The sequence below is a fragment of the Aphelocoma coerulescens genome, chromosome 2 (assembly GCF_041296385.1).
Source record: "Aphelocoma coerulescens isolate FSJ_1873_10779 chromosome 2, UR_Acoe_1.0, whole genome shotgun sequence".
Lineage (NCBI taxonomy): Eukaryota > Metazoa > Chordata > Aves > Passeriformes > Corvidae > Aphelocoma > Aphelocoma coerulescens.
This window is the reverse complement of record NC_091015.1, coordinates 21,623,461-21,638,920: the sequence shown is the minus strand read 5'-3', so window position 1 is coordinate 21,638,920 and position 15,460 is coordinate 21,623,461. Positions and strand designations below refer to the sequence as shown.

Genomic DNA, 15,460 nt, shown 5'->3' with positions numbered 1-15,460 from the left:
ATTAGGCACACTCTAATCTCAGCCTGTTACCTGATCTGTGTTAACTCTGTTCCAGTTTCATTTAGCATATGGCCCAGGTGTGTTGGATATAGAGAAATACATTTCATAAACTATGTATTTTGCAAAATTAAATTATCATATCAATTAAAAAATGCTATTTTAAAGAAGATTTGCAACATACCCACATTGTGTTTGTTCAAGTATATTTGCTGTATTAGGACCACAAATCATCAAATCATAAAAAGAAGTGTTTTGAACATAAAACCAACACAATTAAAGAAACAAACCACTGCAATTTAATAGCAACAATCTCACTTTACAAGATAGTAATGATGGAAACTTTGCAAAGGAATGTGAAAAAAGAATGTAATTAAAAATGACAGATTTAAGACAACAGAAACTTGAAATTAAATAGCACAATAATTCTAGTATGCAGAAGTTTTATTCAGAATGTTTACTTACGCAGCATTCTGATTAATAAGTGACACTGTATTACCAGCACTTACTGACATCTGATAAATACTATTCCTTTAAAGTAGCATTTTTCTGTTCAGTGACCTTGCACAAACTGACAATAAGTAATCCAGAACCCAAAACCAGTTCACAGGTGGTCAGTATAAAATTCCTAAACAGAACAGGAAAGGACCTGGCACGTACACAATGAGTAAAACATAATTTACTGCTAATATGGTGATCTCAATATTCAATGCACTCCACAATACTTTAGATTCCTTTTACAGCATGTATCACTTTCAAACATGAATCAAAGCAAAAGGTGATCTGGCTTCGTGGATGGAAAGGAGCATTGACCTGGGAACTAGGAAACTGAGATTCAGTTCCTGGCTAGAGATCAGGTTCCCAGGTAAGACAAACGGTAAGATGGAAATTACAAGACTCCCTTCCTATGAAAGCCTTGAAATTTACTGAAAATAAAGCAATGAATGTGAGTTGGGGCTTACTAGTAAAAATTAAATAGGAACTGTATAGCATTTATATCACTTTGGAGATGACTTAATTGTTAACTTTAGTAAGTGTGACTGCTGCTAATCTGCAAAAAAAATAATGGAATGAAACACGATAAACTGAATGTCTACGAGGGATTCCACAAGAGTGGAAGTCACATACTTCCTGTTCTTTGAACCCAATTCATGAAAAAGTGAGAAGAGTGCAGCAAGTGTGAGTATCCACAGAAATCCTAGGAAGAAAACTGGCCCACGGGAAGTGTGGCTCCACAGGGAATTTTGGTGATACCAGGATTTCATTTCCAAAGTCTTCAGTGATACTTAAGCAAATCATTATGTATTTATCAAGATACAGAGGATGATTTTCTGAAAAGGGGTCTAAATTTCAGTATTGACTTAAGTTCATGAGAACTGCAAAAGAAAGTAAGTCACATGAGCATAAATATGCACAGGAAAAGTGAAACCAAAGTATTTTTCTTTTTAAATAACATTAAATAATGTGATACCCACTAACAGAGGAAAAAATCCACAAAGATACTTTTTGCAGTTTATTTTCAATTATAATTTTTGGATAACCAAGCAGCTCTGTATGGAAAAAGCACAGAAGACTAATTCTGGCACTTTTGGATAGTACATTTATTTTTCCCCCAAATTTTTCTAGACACATTCAGTCCACTTGCTCGGTCAATAGTCCATTTTATATGAGCATGATTAGCTCATGTAATTCCAGAGGAAACTAACAATATATACAGTCAATGAAACTATCTTCTTGTCTACTCTGGGCCCTTTAAAATGTCTTCTAAGTCTATCCTGGCTAAACAGAATCCACAATATACATGATAGCTACAGAATACACTGTATTGAAATGAGAAATGCTCAGCACAAAATGGGACTCTTGGCATGCAGCTTAAAATAAAAGGTAGAAGTTCAGAAGTTTATAAAATCTCAAATGGGGTCAATTAAAAGGACTTAGCAAAAGAAGGGACTGTTCATTGTTACTGTAAAAAAGGCACTTTGAGAAAATGGGACCAGAATTGGAGGAATCTTAGTTGACATAAAGTTCAGTTTGGTTTCATAAAAAGGCTTCAATGCTAAGGGATGCTACTCAAGTTTCCTGCAGTTGTACATTAAAATAAATTGCTGAGTAGTTTATAATAAAGGACATAAAATGTTTACAACCAACTTGTAAAATTAAGAAAAGCATAGTATAAGCAAAATATTACTAAAAGCAGCAATGCATAGCCTTTCATTGAGATAATGCACAATTTTGGACACCATGTGTCAAACTCCTGCTTTTAAGATACTTTCAGTAGCATTATCAACATAAAATTGGCCTACAAAACAAAAGCTTTACCAGCTCCCATTCATAAGGAGATTGAGGTCATAAACCAACCAAAACAATTTGTCAGTATTTTCAACATCCTGGATGACCAATATCAAGTATATGGAATAACAATCACACTCTTTGTTCAGCTATCTCACTGGAGGCAGCTGTTAAATCAGAGGAATGATTTTAATTCTTTTCTAACATTTACACAGTAATGCATTTAAGTTCTTTCAAATGTTGCTCACCACAGTTTGTTTTTCTCTTTTCTCTCCACAACATAAAAAAAAAGAAGAAGAAAAAAAGAAAAAAAATATCAAGCACTTCCACAGAAAGGATATTTGGCAATTTTATACTCCACTGAAGGGTGGATTTTCACAATAGCTCACTTTAGATTGAAAGTCATTAGTGGTCTTTCCTCTCGTTTCTGCCAAGGACTCTTCTTATCTTCACCTTGGTCATCTTCCTCATCCTCCTCATCTTCATCATCATCATCTTGAACAGATGTTCCGTGTTCAGGACTAGTTAATGGCTCTGGTTTGGTATCCACAGTTCTGGTTTCCTCCTGCAGGCTGGGCAGCTGCACACCACTTCTCTTACTGGTGCCTTCTAGGAGGCATCGGAGAGCATTGTCCTCAGGGCTACAAACTGCTGTTCCACACTCGCTGCCACTTTGGTCCATATCATCCAAGTACACAAGCTGTGTGTAAGCCGTGCTATCCGAAACCTTCCGCTCTCTCTGCTGGTGCTCCTGCACTGGGGGGTGACTCTGTGGTGCAGACAGATGATCTCCTCTTCCCTTTCGGGCAGATCTCGGTTCGTTCATGTCAACACCAGAGTCCAAACTGGCATCGTTACTCCCATTCCTACCAGCTCTTTGGAGATCAATGTATGAATGTCTAACGTGAGCATTTGAGCGCCCATCGAGAGAAACAAACCATGCTCGAGGATGAGGCAATGGCTTTCCACCTCCTAATTCCATCAAAGCCTTTTCTGTAAGAAGCTGCACTTCGCTATTCATTTGAGCCAGGGATGCATCGTTAAGAGAGGCAGGAATGGAAATAGATTCAGACATGGAAGCATTTGGCTGACTCCACTCAGCTGCACCTGCATCTTGCAAATGTTGCTGAGATATTGCTTGGGATGCCAACTGCTGGGGCTGCAGCTGCTGGGCGGGGTGTGGAAAAAGCCGTGCGTGAGGGTTAGGAAGCTCAGCCTGAAGTCTTTCTATATCAATCTGCTGGTCAGCTGGGACAACCAGGGGCTGGCTAACAAAAGGGTGTTCTCCGGGCAGCTTCATGTAATGACCTGGGATGACCAGTGCAGGCAAAACCTTTCTGTAAACACTGTCATTGACTTGGTCAACAGAATTGCAGCAGATTAGCTGACCTGGTCGAGGGAAAGATGTAGGTCTTTCAAGGTGATCAACTGAACGAGACATCATACAATCAGTAGGTCTGCAGTCCAGCAGCTCTTTTTCAGGGGCTGAAGGTGTGGGGTATATTTGTTCCTGAATATTGTATTTACTTCCAGTAGCAATATGGTTCATAGATACTTGAGTTTCTCTCTCTTGCTTTTCAAATAAAGGCTGAGAGAGCATAGCATTGTAACTTCTCCTATACTCATCTTTGATAGGGGACTCATAGCCTTCAGCTATTTCTGTAGACTTTCTTGTCTTTAGAGGAAAACTATCTGCTGATTTGTGGTAGTCTTTTCTTAGCGATCCACTGGGAGTCAGGTCATCCAAGGAAATTCTGCTCTTGTCTTTCTCCTTGTCAGAGAGCAGTTCCTCTCGGGAGCTAAACTCCTGGGAAGTACTGAAGGAGTGTTTGAGCATAGGTGTATGCATATCTGCTTCCCCAGTAGGTGATACCATCTCCATGTGGACAGCACTGATTAATTCCTTTGCCCCTGAGTTTTCAGCATGTCCATTGCTAGCAACGGACAATCCACCTGGAAATTCCGACTCACGACGTGAAAATATTAAATTTATATGGGACATTGAGGTTGCTTGATCCTTCTTAGAAGTGTCCAGTGCTGTCGAAAGTTGCAGTTTCTTATGATGTTGACGTGGTCTTAGACATTTTCTTCTACAAAAGCCAGTAACAAAAGAAGTTATACATTTATGACTGTTGTACACAAAAATAAGAGAAGCAAGTGTGTCTTAACAGAAGTTTTTTAAGCAGTGATTAGTATTAGGGGAATTGAGCTTTTATTACATAATCTAAAAATTAAAAGCTTATCCCAGCAGCAAAGATAAAATTAAAGAATAACTAATGTCAATTGGGAAATATCTCAAGTACCAATAACAAATTGGAGTAAATGTCTGGTGAAGGCAAATATAAAATCACTCATTAGTAGGCACTTGCTGATAGAAGTTTAACATTAATTTTAATACAACACCAATAGAAAAATCATTTGCAAATGCGTAACAGGTACAATGACAGAGATCTTGAACCTATGCCCATGTTTGATAGGAAGTTACATGGAGAACACAGGTACTCAAGTACCATCTTACCAAAGGCAGGGATTTATATGTTGCATGTAACCAGGAACACAGGAAATTTGATCTCACTGTTTCTTTCAAGTGTTTGCTTGCCTTTTTTTTTCCCCAAAGTAAACATGTTCCAATACAAAATTTTTTAATTTCATAAGCACAAAAAAGCTTGTGTTTTCAACATGAACTAAGGAACCAGGATGGTGAATCTTACCTGCAGTAATACAAAAGCAGACACAGCAAGACTAGAAGTATGAGAGCCATCCCTCCTAAAATTGCCAAAAGAAACATTGTGTGATAGCTGGTAATGTCGTGTGTTACAACGGGACCTGGAAGGCCAGAAAAGAGAATTTAGACCTGTAATAACTTGCAAACAGGAACAACAGTCAAACAAGGAGAGGGACACCTTCTCTTATTATCAGGGTGCTAAGCAACACTGCTGCTCATAGTCCTGGTGCCTACTGAGCAGACCATCTCTGGAGGAGGGAGCAAGTTGTGGAGAAAGCATGTGCTGGTTTTCATGACTGCAAGTCCAACTAGCTCATTCTGTGGAAAAGCAGCTAGTTTCAATGGAAGCATGCATCAGTGAATGCTGCCTTCCAGGTCTAATGCTGATGCTGTGTGCCAAAGCTCTCACCACTGGAGAAAATCCATCCCAGCATCTCCCAGCACTGTAATGCACGAAGCAACAGGGTGGGCAACAACTGCTCTTTAACATCTGTGGTGCTTCTCACCAAACAGTACAGACACTGCATTACAGAATTTGCTGGAAGATGTGTCGGTGCTCTGAAGTCTAGATCAAGCCAAGCCAAGCAGATCTTCAGTAGCTTTAAGAAACAGGCCACTAGTGAAACAGAGTTGTAACTCCAGGTTTAAATAATGCTTAGTAAATGTTCTAACACACAAAGGAATGCACACATGTGGACAACATCTGTTCAGAATTATGCATGTGTGACCCTGTTGGTTTGTAAAATCCTTATGATAATTTTGAAATAGAGACTCAAATTTTCATGTGCAGGCAAGGAGGTACAGCACCAGCTGGCAGACTGACATGCATGTACTGTGAAGGACAGCAAACTTGGCCAACTTAGAGGTTCTAGGTCATAAGGTTTGCAAAACCTCATCCGTGGATCTTGAGTGGTCTGTAGAGCCACTTGCTAGGAAAACAAAGCTAATTTTTGCCCATTTTTGAGATAAGAAATAAAATAGATCAATTAGGAGATAAAATATGCAAAAATACATTAACTCATTAAAAGTAACATAAATTATATTGCATTTGGGAAATCTAAATATTTATACATTCTGTGCCACCACTACCTTTACATAATTGATTGTTACTGTTGCTTCAGGACATTAAGCAAAAAGAAGACAAGATAAATCACTTGTATTTTTCATGAAAATGTTGTTCCTATTGCAACAAAGTTTTAGGAACTCAGATCTAGCCCTAGAGGGAAGGAAAAGTAAAATACAAGTAGAAACTCTGCCATACAAGTTAAATCACAAGGACAAATAAGCCTTCTCCTGTTAAGAGTTACAGGCATTGTAACCTCAGAGTTACAAGCACAATTTCATGACTAGTGTAACTTCCTTGCAATTGGGGACAGAGCTGTACTCGGAAATGTTTGGCTCAGAGCAGTTGCTTTTTCTTCAAGTACAATTATTTTGTAAGATTCCATTAAATTTAATATGATAGCTTATTCAGATCTGCACCTGCCTCTGAAGTCTGTCCTGCTGAGATATCTAAAGTCTGTTCAGCTGAATATCCCAGCTTTTAATATCTATCATTTAATAGAACCTCAAATAAAAAGCTCGCGTATTATGAAACAACTTCATGATATGTATAAGTAGACTTTAAAACATCTCCTCATGTAAAGGTTTGGTTTTTGGTTATATGTAGTTTATTGAGCTTGCACAGCCAAGGCAAACATGTTTTCATTTCTACTGGATTAGGTTTTCAGCTGGAAAACCTAATAAAGAAAATCTGTAAGGAGTTCTGAGTTGTTTTTTTTTTTGATTGATTGATTGACTGGCTCTTTTATACACAGAGGTATCTCAGATAATTGGTGCCTGAAGAACTAACACCAAGACATCTGAAGCAGCCACAGGCAGAAAAAAAGGAAGCAGAAGTTGCAGCATTAATAATCTCCAAAGACACAGAAGCACATGTAATTAATGCCTAGTTCAAAGCCATTTTCTACAGTTATGCCAAGAGGTTTGCAGATGGCAACCACTCTGTACTAATGCCACTCTAATAAACCACCTTCTAAGGGGAAACTTCTAAGCTAAGTTATTCGCAGTGTAAATTAATCAGTCACCAAGATGCAAAGCATAACTCAGGGCAAAATGTGCATCTTCAGTGCAAAAGGAAAAAAGTGTCCATCCATCCATCCATCCATCCATCCATCCATCCATCCATCCATCCATCCATCCATCCATCCATCCAATAGTAATAGCTAACCCAGGATAATGCTGGTTTTAGATGAATCTGTATCTCTGTGAGTTTCTGTACAGAAACTTCACAGCACCTGTTTTTCTACCTGCTGGAACACCAACACATTGATGCTATGACTCCTGTCATTTTCTAACAATGGCTCTACCAGGCAGTGGTGACATAAATGCATCAAAGCAGAACAATTAAAAAAGTTCCCCATTGAAATGATGCAGGTATTTTGAGCACCAAGGTTGCCCCACACAATCCCAAAAAGATTTTAGCCCTTTACTTTCAGATTTCTGTTTTCTAATAATCCATTATTGATCAAACTGTGGCATCTCAGATGAGCTCATTCTGAAAAATATACACATTATATATGAATAAATAATTACCCAATGCTGCAAATATCCATAAAATCCAGTTCCATCTTACCTGGGATAGTAGGTGACATAGCTGCAACCCAGTAGCCCAGCTGAGGTGCAATATAAGTCCAAGTCAACTGACTTCCTTCTTGTTGTACAATGCCCAAACTACTCTTCAGCCATGTCCCTGTAAATGTAAAAGTTGTAGGAAGATGTTACAGATATTCACACATTCCTCTGCAAACAAGAGGAAAATCAAGCAGTAATAAAGCCTATCAATGTGCGGTAGGGATTGTGTGTGTTGCTGTCAAGTGGGAAGTTGTGCCTTCTGGTCACTGGCATTTGAGAGCTCCCACAAGCAGTCATCCCCATGGCTTTGTCAGAAGCAAAAAAATCCCAAACATAAAACCTTTAAGATTAAATAAAACTAGTAAATCTTCAAAACCTGTTGAAAGAAAACATTTATTATCATATTAGATTCCCCTATTTTGAAGAAAGATATTCCTGAAGCTGATTATACATAGACAGCCTACTTAAAAAATGTAGTTCAAGAGATTACATCTCTCAGTCCACATGTCAGTTCTATACACCACCTTTCTACCAGCCCTGGCTGTCAACTTCTAGAAGACAGAATAAAATGTTTCCTCAAAATAGTTTTTCTATACAGAAAGCAAGCTTATGAATGTTGCTGCCAATGACTAGAATTACATTGCACCATCACTTTTGATTAACTTGGTTAATCATTCAGAATCTGTATAATACCCACAGGAATACTGTTTGGTAACAGATGATGAGTTTTTTAAAACATGTTTCTCAAAAGAAACAAAATTGATTTTTTTTAGAATTATGAAATGATTATTTCAAAATAAGTAAGACTAACAATTTTAAAGTGATGTGTTTAAGTTCACATAACTCTTGAGTAGTCCAGATTGACAATCTGCACTAGCTGAGAGCTGCTCTACTTCCTGAATATTAATTTTATTCCAAGAGTTGGGTCATGAGAACCTTTACAACTGAACCAGCAGAATGCCTTTTAGTAATTCATTAAGATCTCTGATTCTAGGGCTGTAGGAGAAAAAAATCACCTTAGTTTCTGATGTAACAAATGCCCAGAATGGCTTGCAGACTGTTCCTGTATTCATCCTCTTCGAACGAAACACAGAATTGCTGGCCTCAACACGGAGAGCAATCACTGAGAGGCCACCCTGGTGCCATAATAGAGGGCATGGACTCCTTAAGGAGGCTCTTCACATATTTTGGTGGCCACTACCAGGATGCTGATCTGTGTACAGAGAAGGGATAAACCCCTCTGCAGTTTTGTAGTGCAGCTCTCTATTTCTGGGCAGAAGGGGGAAGAATGCTGTATTTCCCTTACACAGCTTCAAATGCTCACTTGAAAGGCAAGCTGCATCATGTACTTGTGATTCCCCTTCCTTTAAGTAAGTCTCCTGCTTGTAATTCCCAAAATGGTGCTTTTCATCAGATGTCACTCAGGACTAAGCAAGAGCATTTTGGATGACAGTCATCTGAACATTCAGCAGTGAGTACAGAACATACAGAAGAGGTGCTGGGGCTGGATTTGTTGTTTTTATAATACATCCAAGATCCTGACAATTTCTTCTGTGTTCCTTAGATTATCCATCTGTGCAAACCCTCTACACATAAGAATGGCTTTTCTGAGTATTTATTTCCTTCCTACTACTGATTTTTCCTATGTAAGACCACCGTCTTAGGTAAATAATAAACCCATCTGAATACAGTGAAAGGTTTAGAAGAATACATGGTTGAGAGGATTTCTAGATTGAGGTGAGTACTACTGCCAGATGTCAACTGTATTTGCAACCAAACTGAATTTGTGGGCAACAGGGAAAAGGAATTGCTGATGTAATTATCAGTTTTCCAAGTATCGTTTCCAGTCTGTAGATGACAGCAATAATCTGTTATTTCATAAAGAAAGTCACACAAATTATTTTGATTTACAGTACTAAAAGGACCAAAATCTGTGTACACAGATTTGCATATGTGGCATCCGTAACTGTTGCAGCAGAAGACCTTGATGTAGCCACTCATTTGCCTCTCTTAGGGAACCATTTTCAGGAAAAATAGAATGGAATTGTCCACTGTTATGTGTGAAGTTTCTGGAAAAACTAGGAAAAGAAGATTTCTTTTTCTCTACTAATATGGCCACTAACCCTTCAGACTGTCTATCCATGCACTTTCAGGAAGATGTCATACTAATAGCCCTGAAGGTGAAAAATAGTCCTTAGGGTCACAAAATGTTTTTATCTTGTCTCTAAAATGCCATTTGGTAAAAAATTCTGTAACCTTGAACCTTGTAAGTTTTCTTTTTCTGCAAGATTTGGATGGTGAGAATATCCACCAACTATTCAAATACACAATGTCAATAACAAATAAAGTAAAACTTTAACAGAGATATAAAGTACTGATTAAAAAAAAAAAAAAAAGGAAGGACCTGGGTGATGAATACATCATGTTTCACATACTCTTCTTACCATCTCTGAGCCCTTTAAATTCACACACAAGCAGAATGCAGACGTATGTAATTTGTAGCAAAGTTCACTATCTTCGGTGTCTGTCTGTAGCTGCCTCCTCGAGCAGAAGCTATTACCGATTCCCTCACTAGGGGGAACTTGTGTCCAGCATGCCTTATCCACATGATGCTGCATGCCAAAGGACGCAGTCCTCCTGCTGCCTCCCGAAAAGCCTTTTGCTCGGTAATACTCTGCATAATGCAGCGATCAAGAAGCCCAGAGAGGCTGCAGGCTTATCGCTGCGAGCAGAGCTGTGCTGCCGTCCTGCCAAACGAGCAGCAGCTCAGATTGCTCATATTTTAGCAACAACAGGAATCCTTTCTTTGCAGTGGAAGCAAACGAGTCTACCGCACAAGCCTCAGTCAGGTTTCACACTTATCTGCTGCTCACTTAGTTCACCCGTTCTTGCTAACCACTGGACATACTCCAGGCAATGTGCTGGTCTGTATAAACTAAGGAAAAATGTAATTCCCTCTCTCTGTTATGGATAGTTAAGAAATTAACTGCATGGGAGATATATCCAATACTGGTCATCTTTAAACAAAAGTGATGCAGTTTTTGTTGACCATACCCTACAAATTGGTGTATTATGACAGAAAATAGTTACTTTTTAAATGGTACTGTCCCAAGTTCCTTCATCAGGATGACACCAATGTGGGCTCCTGTGAACCATGAGTACACAATCTCATTGTTGGCTCTTTTTCAATACTTTCATTGTCCGAAACTTTGGTGCTAAATTTGCCTCTTAAATTTTCACCATCTCTTACCAATAGTCCACTAATAAAACAGAGCATCCTCCCACACTGTGGGATGAAGAAAGCAAAGAACTCCATCCTTCAGAACAGCAGCAACAAAACAGTTTTGAGTGGAAACAGCTGAAACACCAAGTCCTGTATTGCTTTCTTTTGTGATCAAATAGCTGAAAGCCAACCTAGTGTTACTGGAGGGAACTGACATACCTCCAGTATTCTGCAAATCCATCCATCAGCATTTCCAGGTATCTCTCGTATTTCATCCTTTATAGGTTCTAATTTCCTGGCTACTTTTCAAGTATCACTAAACAAGAAGTGTTCTTGTAGCTCCTTACATGCAATGGCTTGCTGTAATGACTAATGTTGGACCTTCTATTTAGCAAAACCCAACTGCAGACTGGCTGTGCTCCTACCATTTCACACTGCCTTACATGACCAGGAGTTCACTGCTGAGCAGCCTTGAGAATGAATTCCCTATCCTGCCTCAGATTCCTCCTTGGAGTGGAAAAAAAAAATGTTTTCCTGTTCTAAAAGTGAAGCTAATTACCCTCTGTGTCTTCACATACTTGCTGCTGTAAGCAAAGGAGGAGACTGGGACAGTGAGTAAAGAACTTTGTCCATTTTTCTATCTGTTCCTATGCAGTAGCCTGCAAATGGAAGAAGAGCAAGCAGCATTCATTCTTTCTGTGTTGTTAGGATTACAACTGCAGAACTAAGTAGGAGGATTTAGAAGGGAAGAGAGGTCTTACCTCCCTGTATGCTGTGTTCTGATAATTTAATTTGTTATGCTCCAAATATGTTGTAACATCTACTTCTTCCCCGCACCCAAGTCAGCAAAATCAATGAGCTTCACTGCTGATTAATATTTCTACTTTATTTGTAATAATTTTTAAGTAATAAGCAATACAGGATTGTTAAAAAAACCCCAAGCCGGTAAAAAGAGCTGTAATGGAAGTGATCATTTTTGTTCAAGACTGTGTAGTTCCAAAGAAAACTTGTCAATGCCTCTTTGGAGCAGAAACAGCAAGCTCAGTATAGTTTGTAAGCACTGCATGATTTAGGCCAATTCACCATTAATTCTTAAAGACTGTCTGGTGCTTCATGGAAAATTTCTATATATAGAGACATTCTTGCTTATAGATCATTTTTACATTTCTCTTCCTCTTTTTCCTCTCTTACTGCTCAGTGGAGCCAACACGCTGATCCAAGATTCAAGTCAGGGGAGCTGTCTCCTGGCTCAAACTAACAGCACAGAGAGAAATTAGATGTTTAATGCTTTTCTCACCAAAATTATACTGCCTGTTACTGACTTTTTGGAATAAATTATGTAATTTAACAAATCTATTCTTCATTCTTTCTTAAAAAGCTTATGAAGCATCTACCCATCACTTTCATATATGAAAATCAAAAGCAAGGTAAGAGAACATGGCAAAGAATATAAAAATGATAGTACTTTAAAGATACACAAATCAAAAAACGATCAGATAAGGAAAGCTGACGCCCATCTGACTGCAAAAATATCAGAGAAGTTTGACTTCAGCAGAGCAGGAGAAACAAATTCTGCTAGAGAGAAGCATCTTAATACATTGCAGCAACTTTGATTGTGATGAACACATTTACTTATCTAAGGCAGCCTTTAGGACTTGCCAACAGGGGTTAGAGGGGGGTTATCATGAGCAAATTTAACAGCAAAAGGTTTGCACATGAAATCCCTATTTCAAGATACATTCAGCATTAAAAAACACCTTTTTGTAATTTAATTTGGTTTACTTCTGAATCAGACTGAAAAATGGCACTTTCAGCAAGGAGAGTACCCAGAAGGGCAGCTATTGCAGAGAAGCCACTGAAAAACAGCTATTCTAGACCATCCCCCTGCACAGTCACTGTAGGTATGGCTGGTTTGCCCAGAAAAGAGACGTGCTGCTGTCTTCAAAGACATCAACTATTCAATGTGACAGCTTGCTGGAACCAGGCAGCACAAATGGATCTGCTTCCACTGTCTAGATACATGACACCTCTAAGTATGACACTGCTTCCATATTTTAAAGCTAGACTTTATTATTTTAAATTGATCTGTAGTAAAATCCAGGGAATGGTATGTCCCTCTGGCTTCCACATGTGACTGAGCATGCTGGCAATCCCATGCTGCTCCAGCTCAAGCAAATGGCAAACTTCCCACTGACCTAGGTGAGGTAGGACTGTCCCACACCACCATCTGCTCTAGGGAGAGATGTGTGGGACTCCTGGTACAGCCAAGAAGGAGGAAGACAACCTCCCCTCTTGTGATCTGGCTGTGAGGGGAGTTTGCTCTCTGGCACCCCAGCACAGAGCTTGGCTCTCTGGGAGGATGTACAGAGCTGCTTGCCTCAGGTTTAACTTCCCAAGCTGACCATTTCAGAGCCTTCCAGATCACCACTGCTGCAGGGACTTCTGTTGACTTTGATGGGGTGTTCTTTCTGTCACTGACCAAAGTAGTTCTGGTAAATGACTGTCAGAGGAGCGTGCTGCAGCCAGCAACTTCCCCCAAGGACAATCATAAAGCCTAAATATCGCTTGTATTTAAATATATGGTAGCTATGGCGGTTTATTTCCATAAATTAATTTTACATGTGAGTTTTTGGTAGAAAATTCTTCCATTGATCAAATACTGTTTGCTTTTCATTTTGTTTCTTTTAACTGGCAACAGGATCATCCAATCCCACTCAAGCAGGGAACCAAAACTGTGTTATTTACAACATTAATTATTTCCATCCAATAGGTTTGACAAATAAGAGGATTTAATTAGTCAGAGAGAAAATTAAACATTATATGAATTTATTTTTATTCAGAAGATTATCTTCCCTAAACAAAAGAGCTTTGGAAAGAAAAGAAAGGTACTTCTAACCGTACTGCTTAATAGCATAGATGTTTTAAATAAATATTCCTTAATGAGAAGTGCTTTTCTTTCAGCATGGATCTCTTTTGTGCTGTCTGCGATGTCTTGTAAGATTGGCCTGCTTAGGCAGAGATTCACGGTTAAACAGAGATGTATGTGTCAAAAGGAATGAGGCAGGTTGTTATGAGACAGTGTAGGGCAGCAAACGTTATTCAAAACATACTAAAAATGCTTCTAGAAGTAATTGATTTAGACACTGTGAATAGCAGCATTATTATGAAGAGTTAATCAAGGGCAAGTTTGTGAAAATAACTTCCTAAAGCAGGTTATGACATACATAAATTGTAGCTTTTCATCCTACCAGTTGAAAGCTGCTTATCAGATTTCTTCTTCCGACTGAAAATCACCTCTAATCTGCATCAGGAGGGGAAGTGTTACTAGACAGGGGTGGGATTTTTTGTTTTACTTTTGTGCATTTTCTAAAAACCTAAAAGCTTGAAATTGAAGTTGAAAATTCCTTCCTGAATATTGGTGGAGCTTACTCTCCTCCTCACCTTCCCCTCAATATACATGGGTTTAAAAATTCATAGTATTTAGGTTAATATTACGATTTTGTTTTCAGGGTTGCTAGGCAACATAAAAAATAAACATCCCTGCTCTGAGAGTCCATAGACTCATTATTCTTCCACTCTTACAGAATTTGTTACACAACCCTTCCAGGGCTAAATCCTGCTCCTGTTCTAGCAGCACCACCATTATTTCTTGAACTAAAAGGGAAATGCTTTTACCATCATACCTTGAAGATTTTGGCAAGGAAATCTAAGGGCTCAATTTATTGTTTGTGTCTGAGAAGCTCTGTGGGTTTTTCCATCTCTTCTCATTTTCCCCCTTAAATCACCTGTCAAGTGTTTAACAAAAGAACACACTAGTTTTCATTATTTAATAATCTTAATTATATCTGGGCGGAAGGCAGGGCACATTGTACACAGAACTGCTTGCATTGCTTTGGTCCCCTCAGTATTTCCTTCCAGGATGCCAGAACAGAAGGGAATTATTAAAGAAAATGACTTTGATACATAATTATTGGGTAATAATTGTATTTCAAAAGGAAAAGCTTAGTTATGCCTGCTGGACTACCATCCCTAGTTACTGGTATATGTGAAAGATACTACCTTTAGAATTTGTTTTACCACATTACTAATCATATTCTCTCAGTTACTGACAAAGTTATTGTCAGTAATAAATAAAAGCACATGCTCAAAACACTGCATGCCTTTTCCTTCCTTCAGCCTCACATCACACTCACATTCAGTTTCTATTTTTCAAACTGGAAGTGGAAATAGAGGCACACTGGGATTTGATCTAACATTGCAAAACTGCAGAGGAAGGAGTTCCCAGGTCCTCCTCAGTCTCTTCCAGCTCCATCCAGGCACTTCCCACTCCTGCCTGGATTCCCACCAATCTCCAGGTCCTCTTCAACTCAGGCAGTTGCACAAGCATAAAGGTCTTTTCTCAATTTCTGAAGTTTTGATGCCTGCCTCTTTACACCTTCTCCTGCCATGGCTTCTATAGGTGGAGCTACAGGGCCAACTACATGACACTAAATTATTAAAACCTGCTTCCAGAAGCCAGAGACTTGTTTCCAGTTTTCTTTCCTTGACTACATATTAGTAGATTATCTGCACAAAGATCACTATACTTTGGC

General features: G+C 38.8%; 1 protein-coding gene across 2 annotated transcripts in view; it reads right to left on the bottom strand.

Moving 5' to 3' along the window:
* Positions 1 to 273: 273 nt before the first annotated feature.
* The window catches only part of FAM171A1 (family with sequence similarity 171 member A1), an 88,232-nt gene continuing 73,045 nt past the window's right edge, over positions 274 to 15,460 (bottom strand). For both annotated transcript variants that reach the window (XM_069006742.1, XM_069006743.1), the window contains 3 exons: positions 7,647 to 7,763; positions 4,998 to 5,112; positions 274 to 4,376 (listed from right to left, as the gene is read on the bottom strand). In XM_069006742.1, coding sequence (XP_068862843.1) covers positions 2,672 to 4,376; positions 4,998 to 5,112; positions 7,647 to 7,763 — 1,937 coding nt within the window. In that variant the 3' untranslated portion in view covers positions 274 to 2,671. The remainder of the gene's footprint in view (positions 4,377 to 4,997; positions 5,113 to 7,646; positions 7,764 to 15,460) is intronic.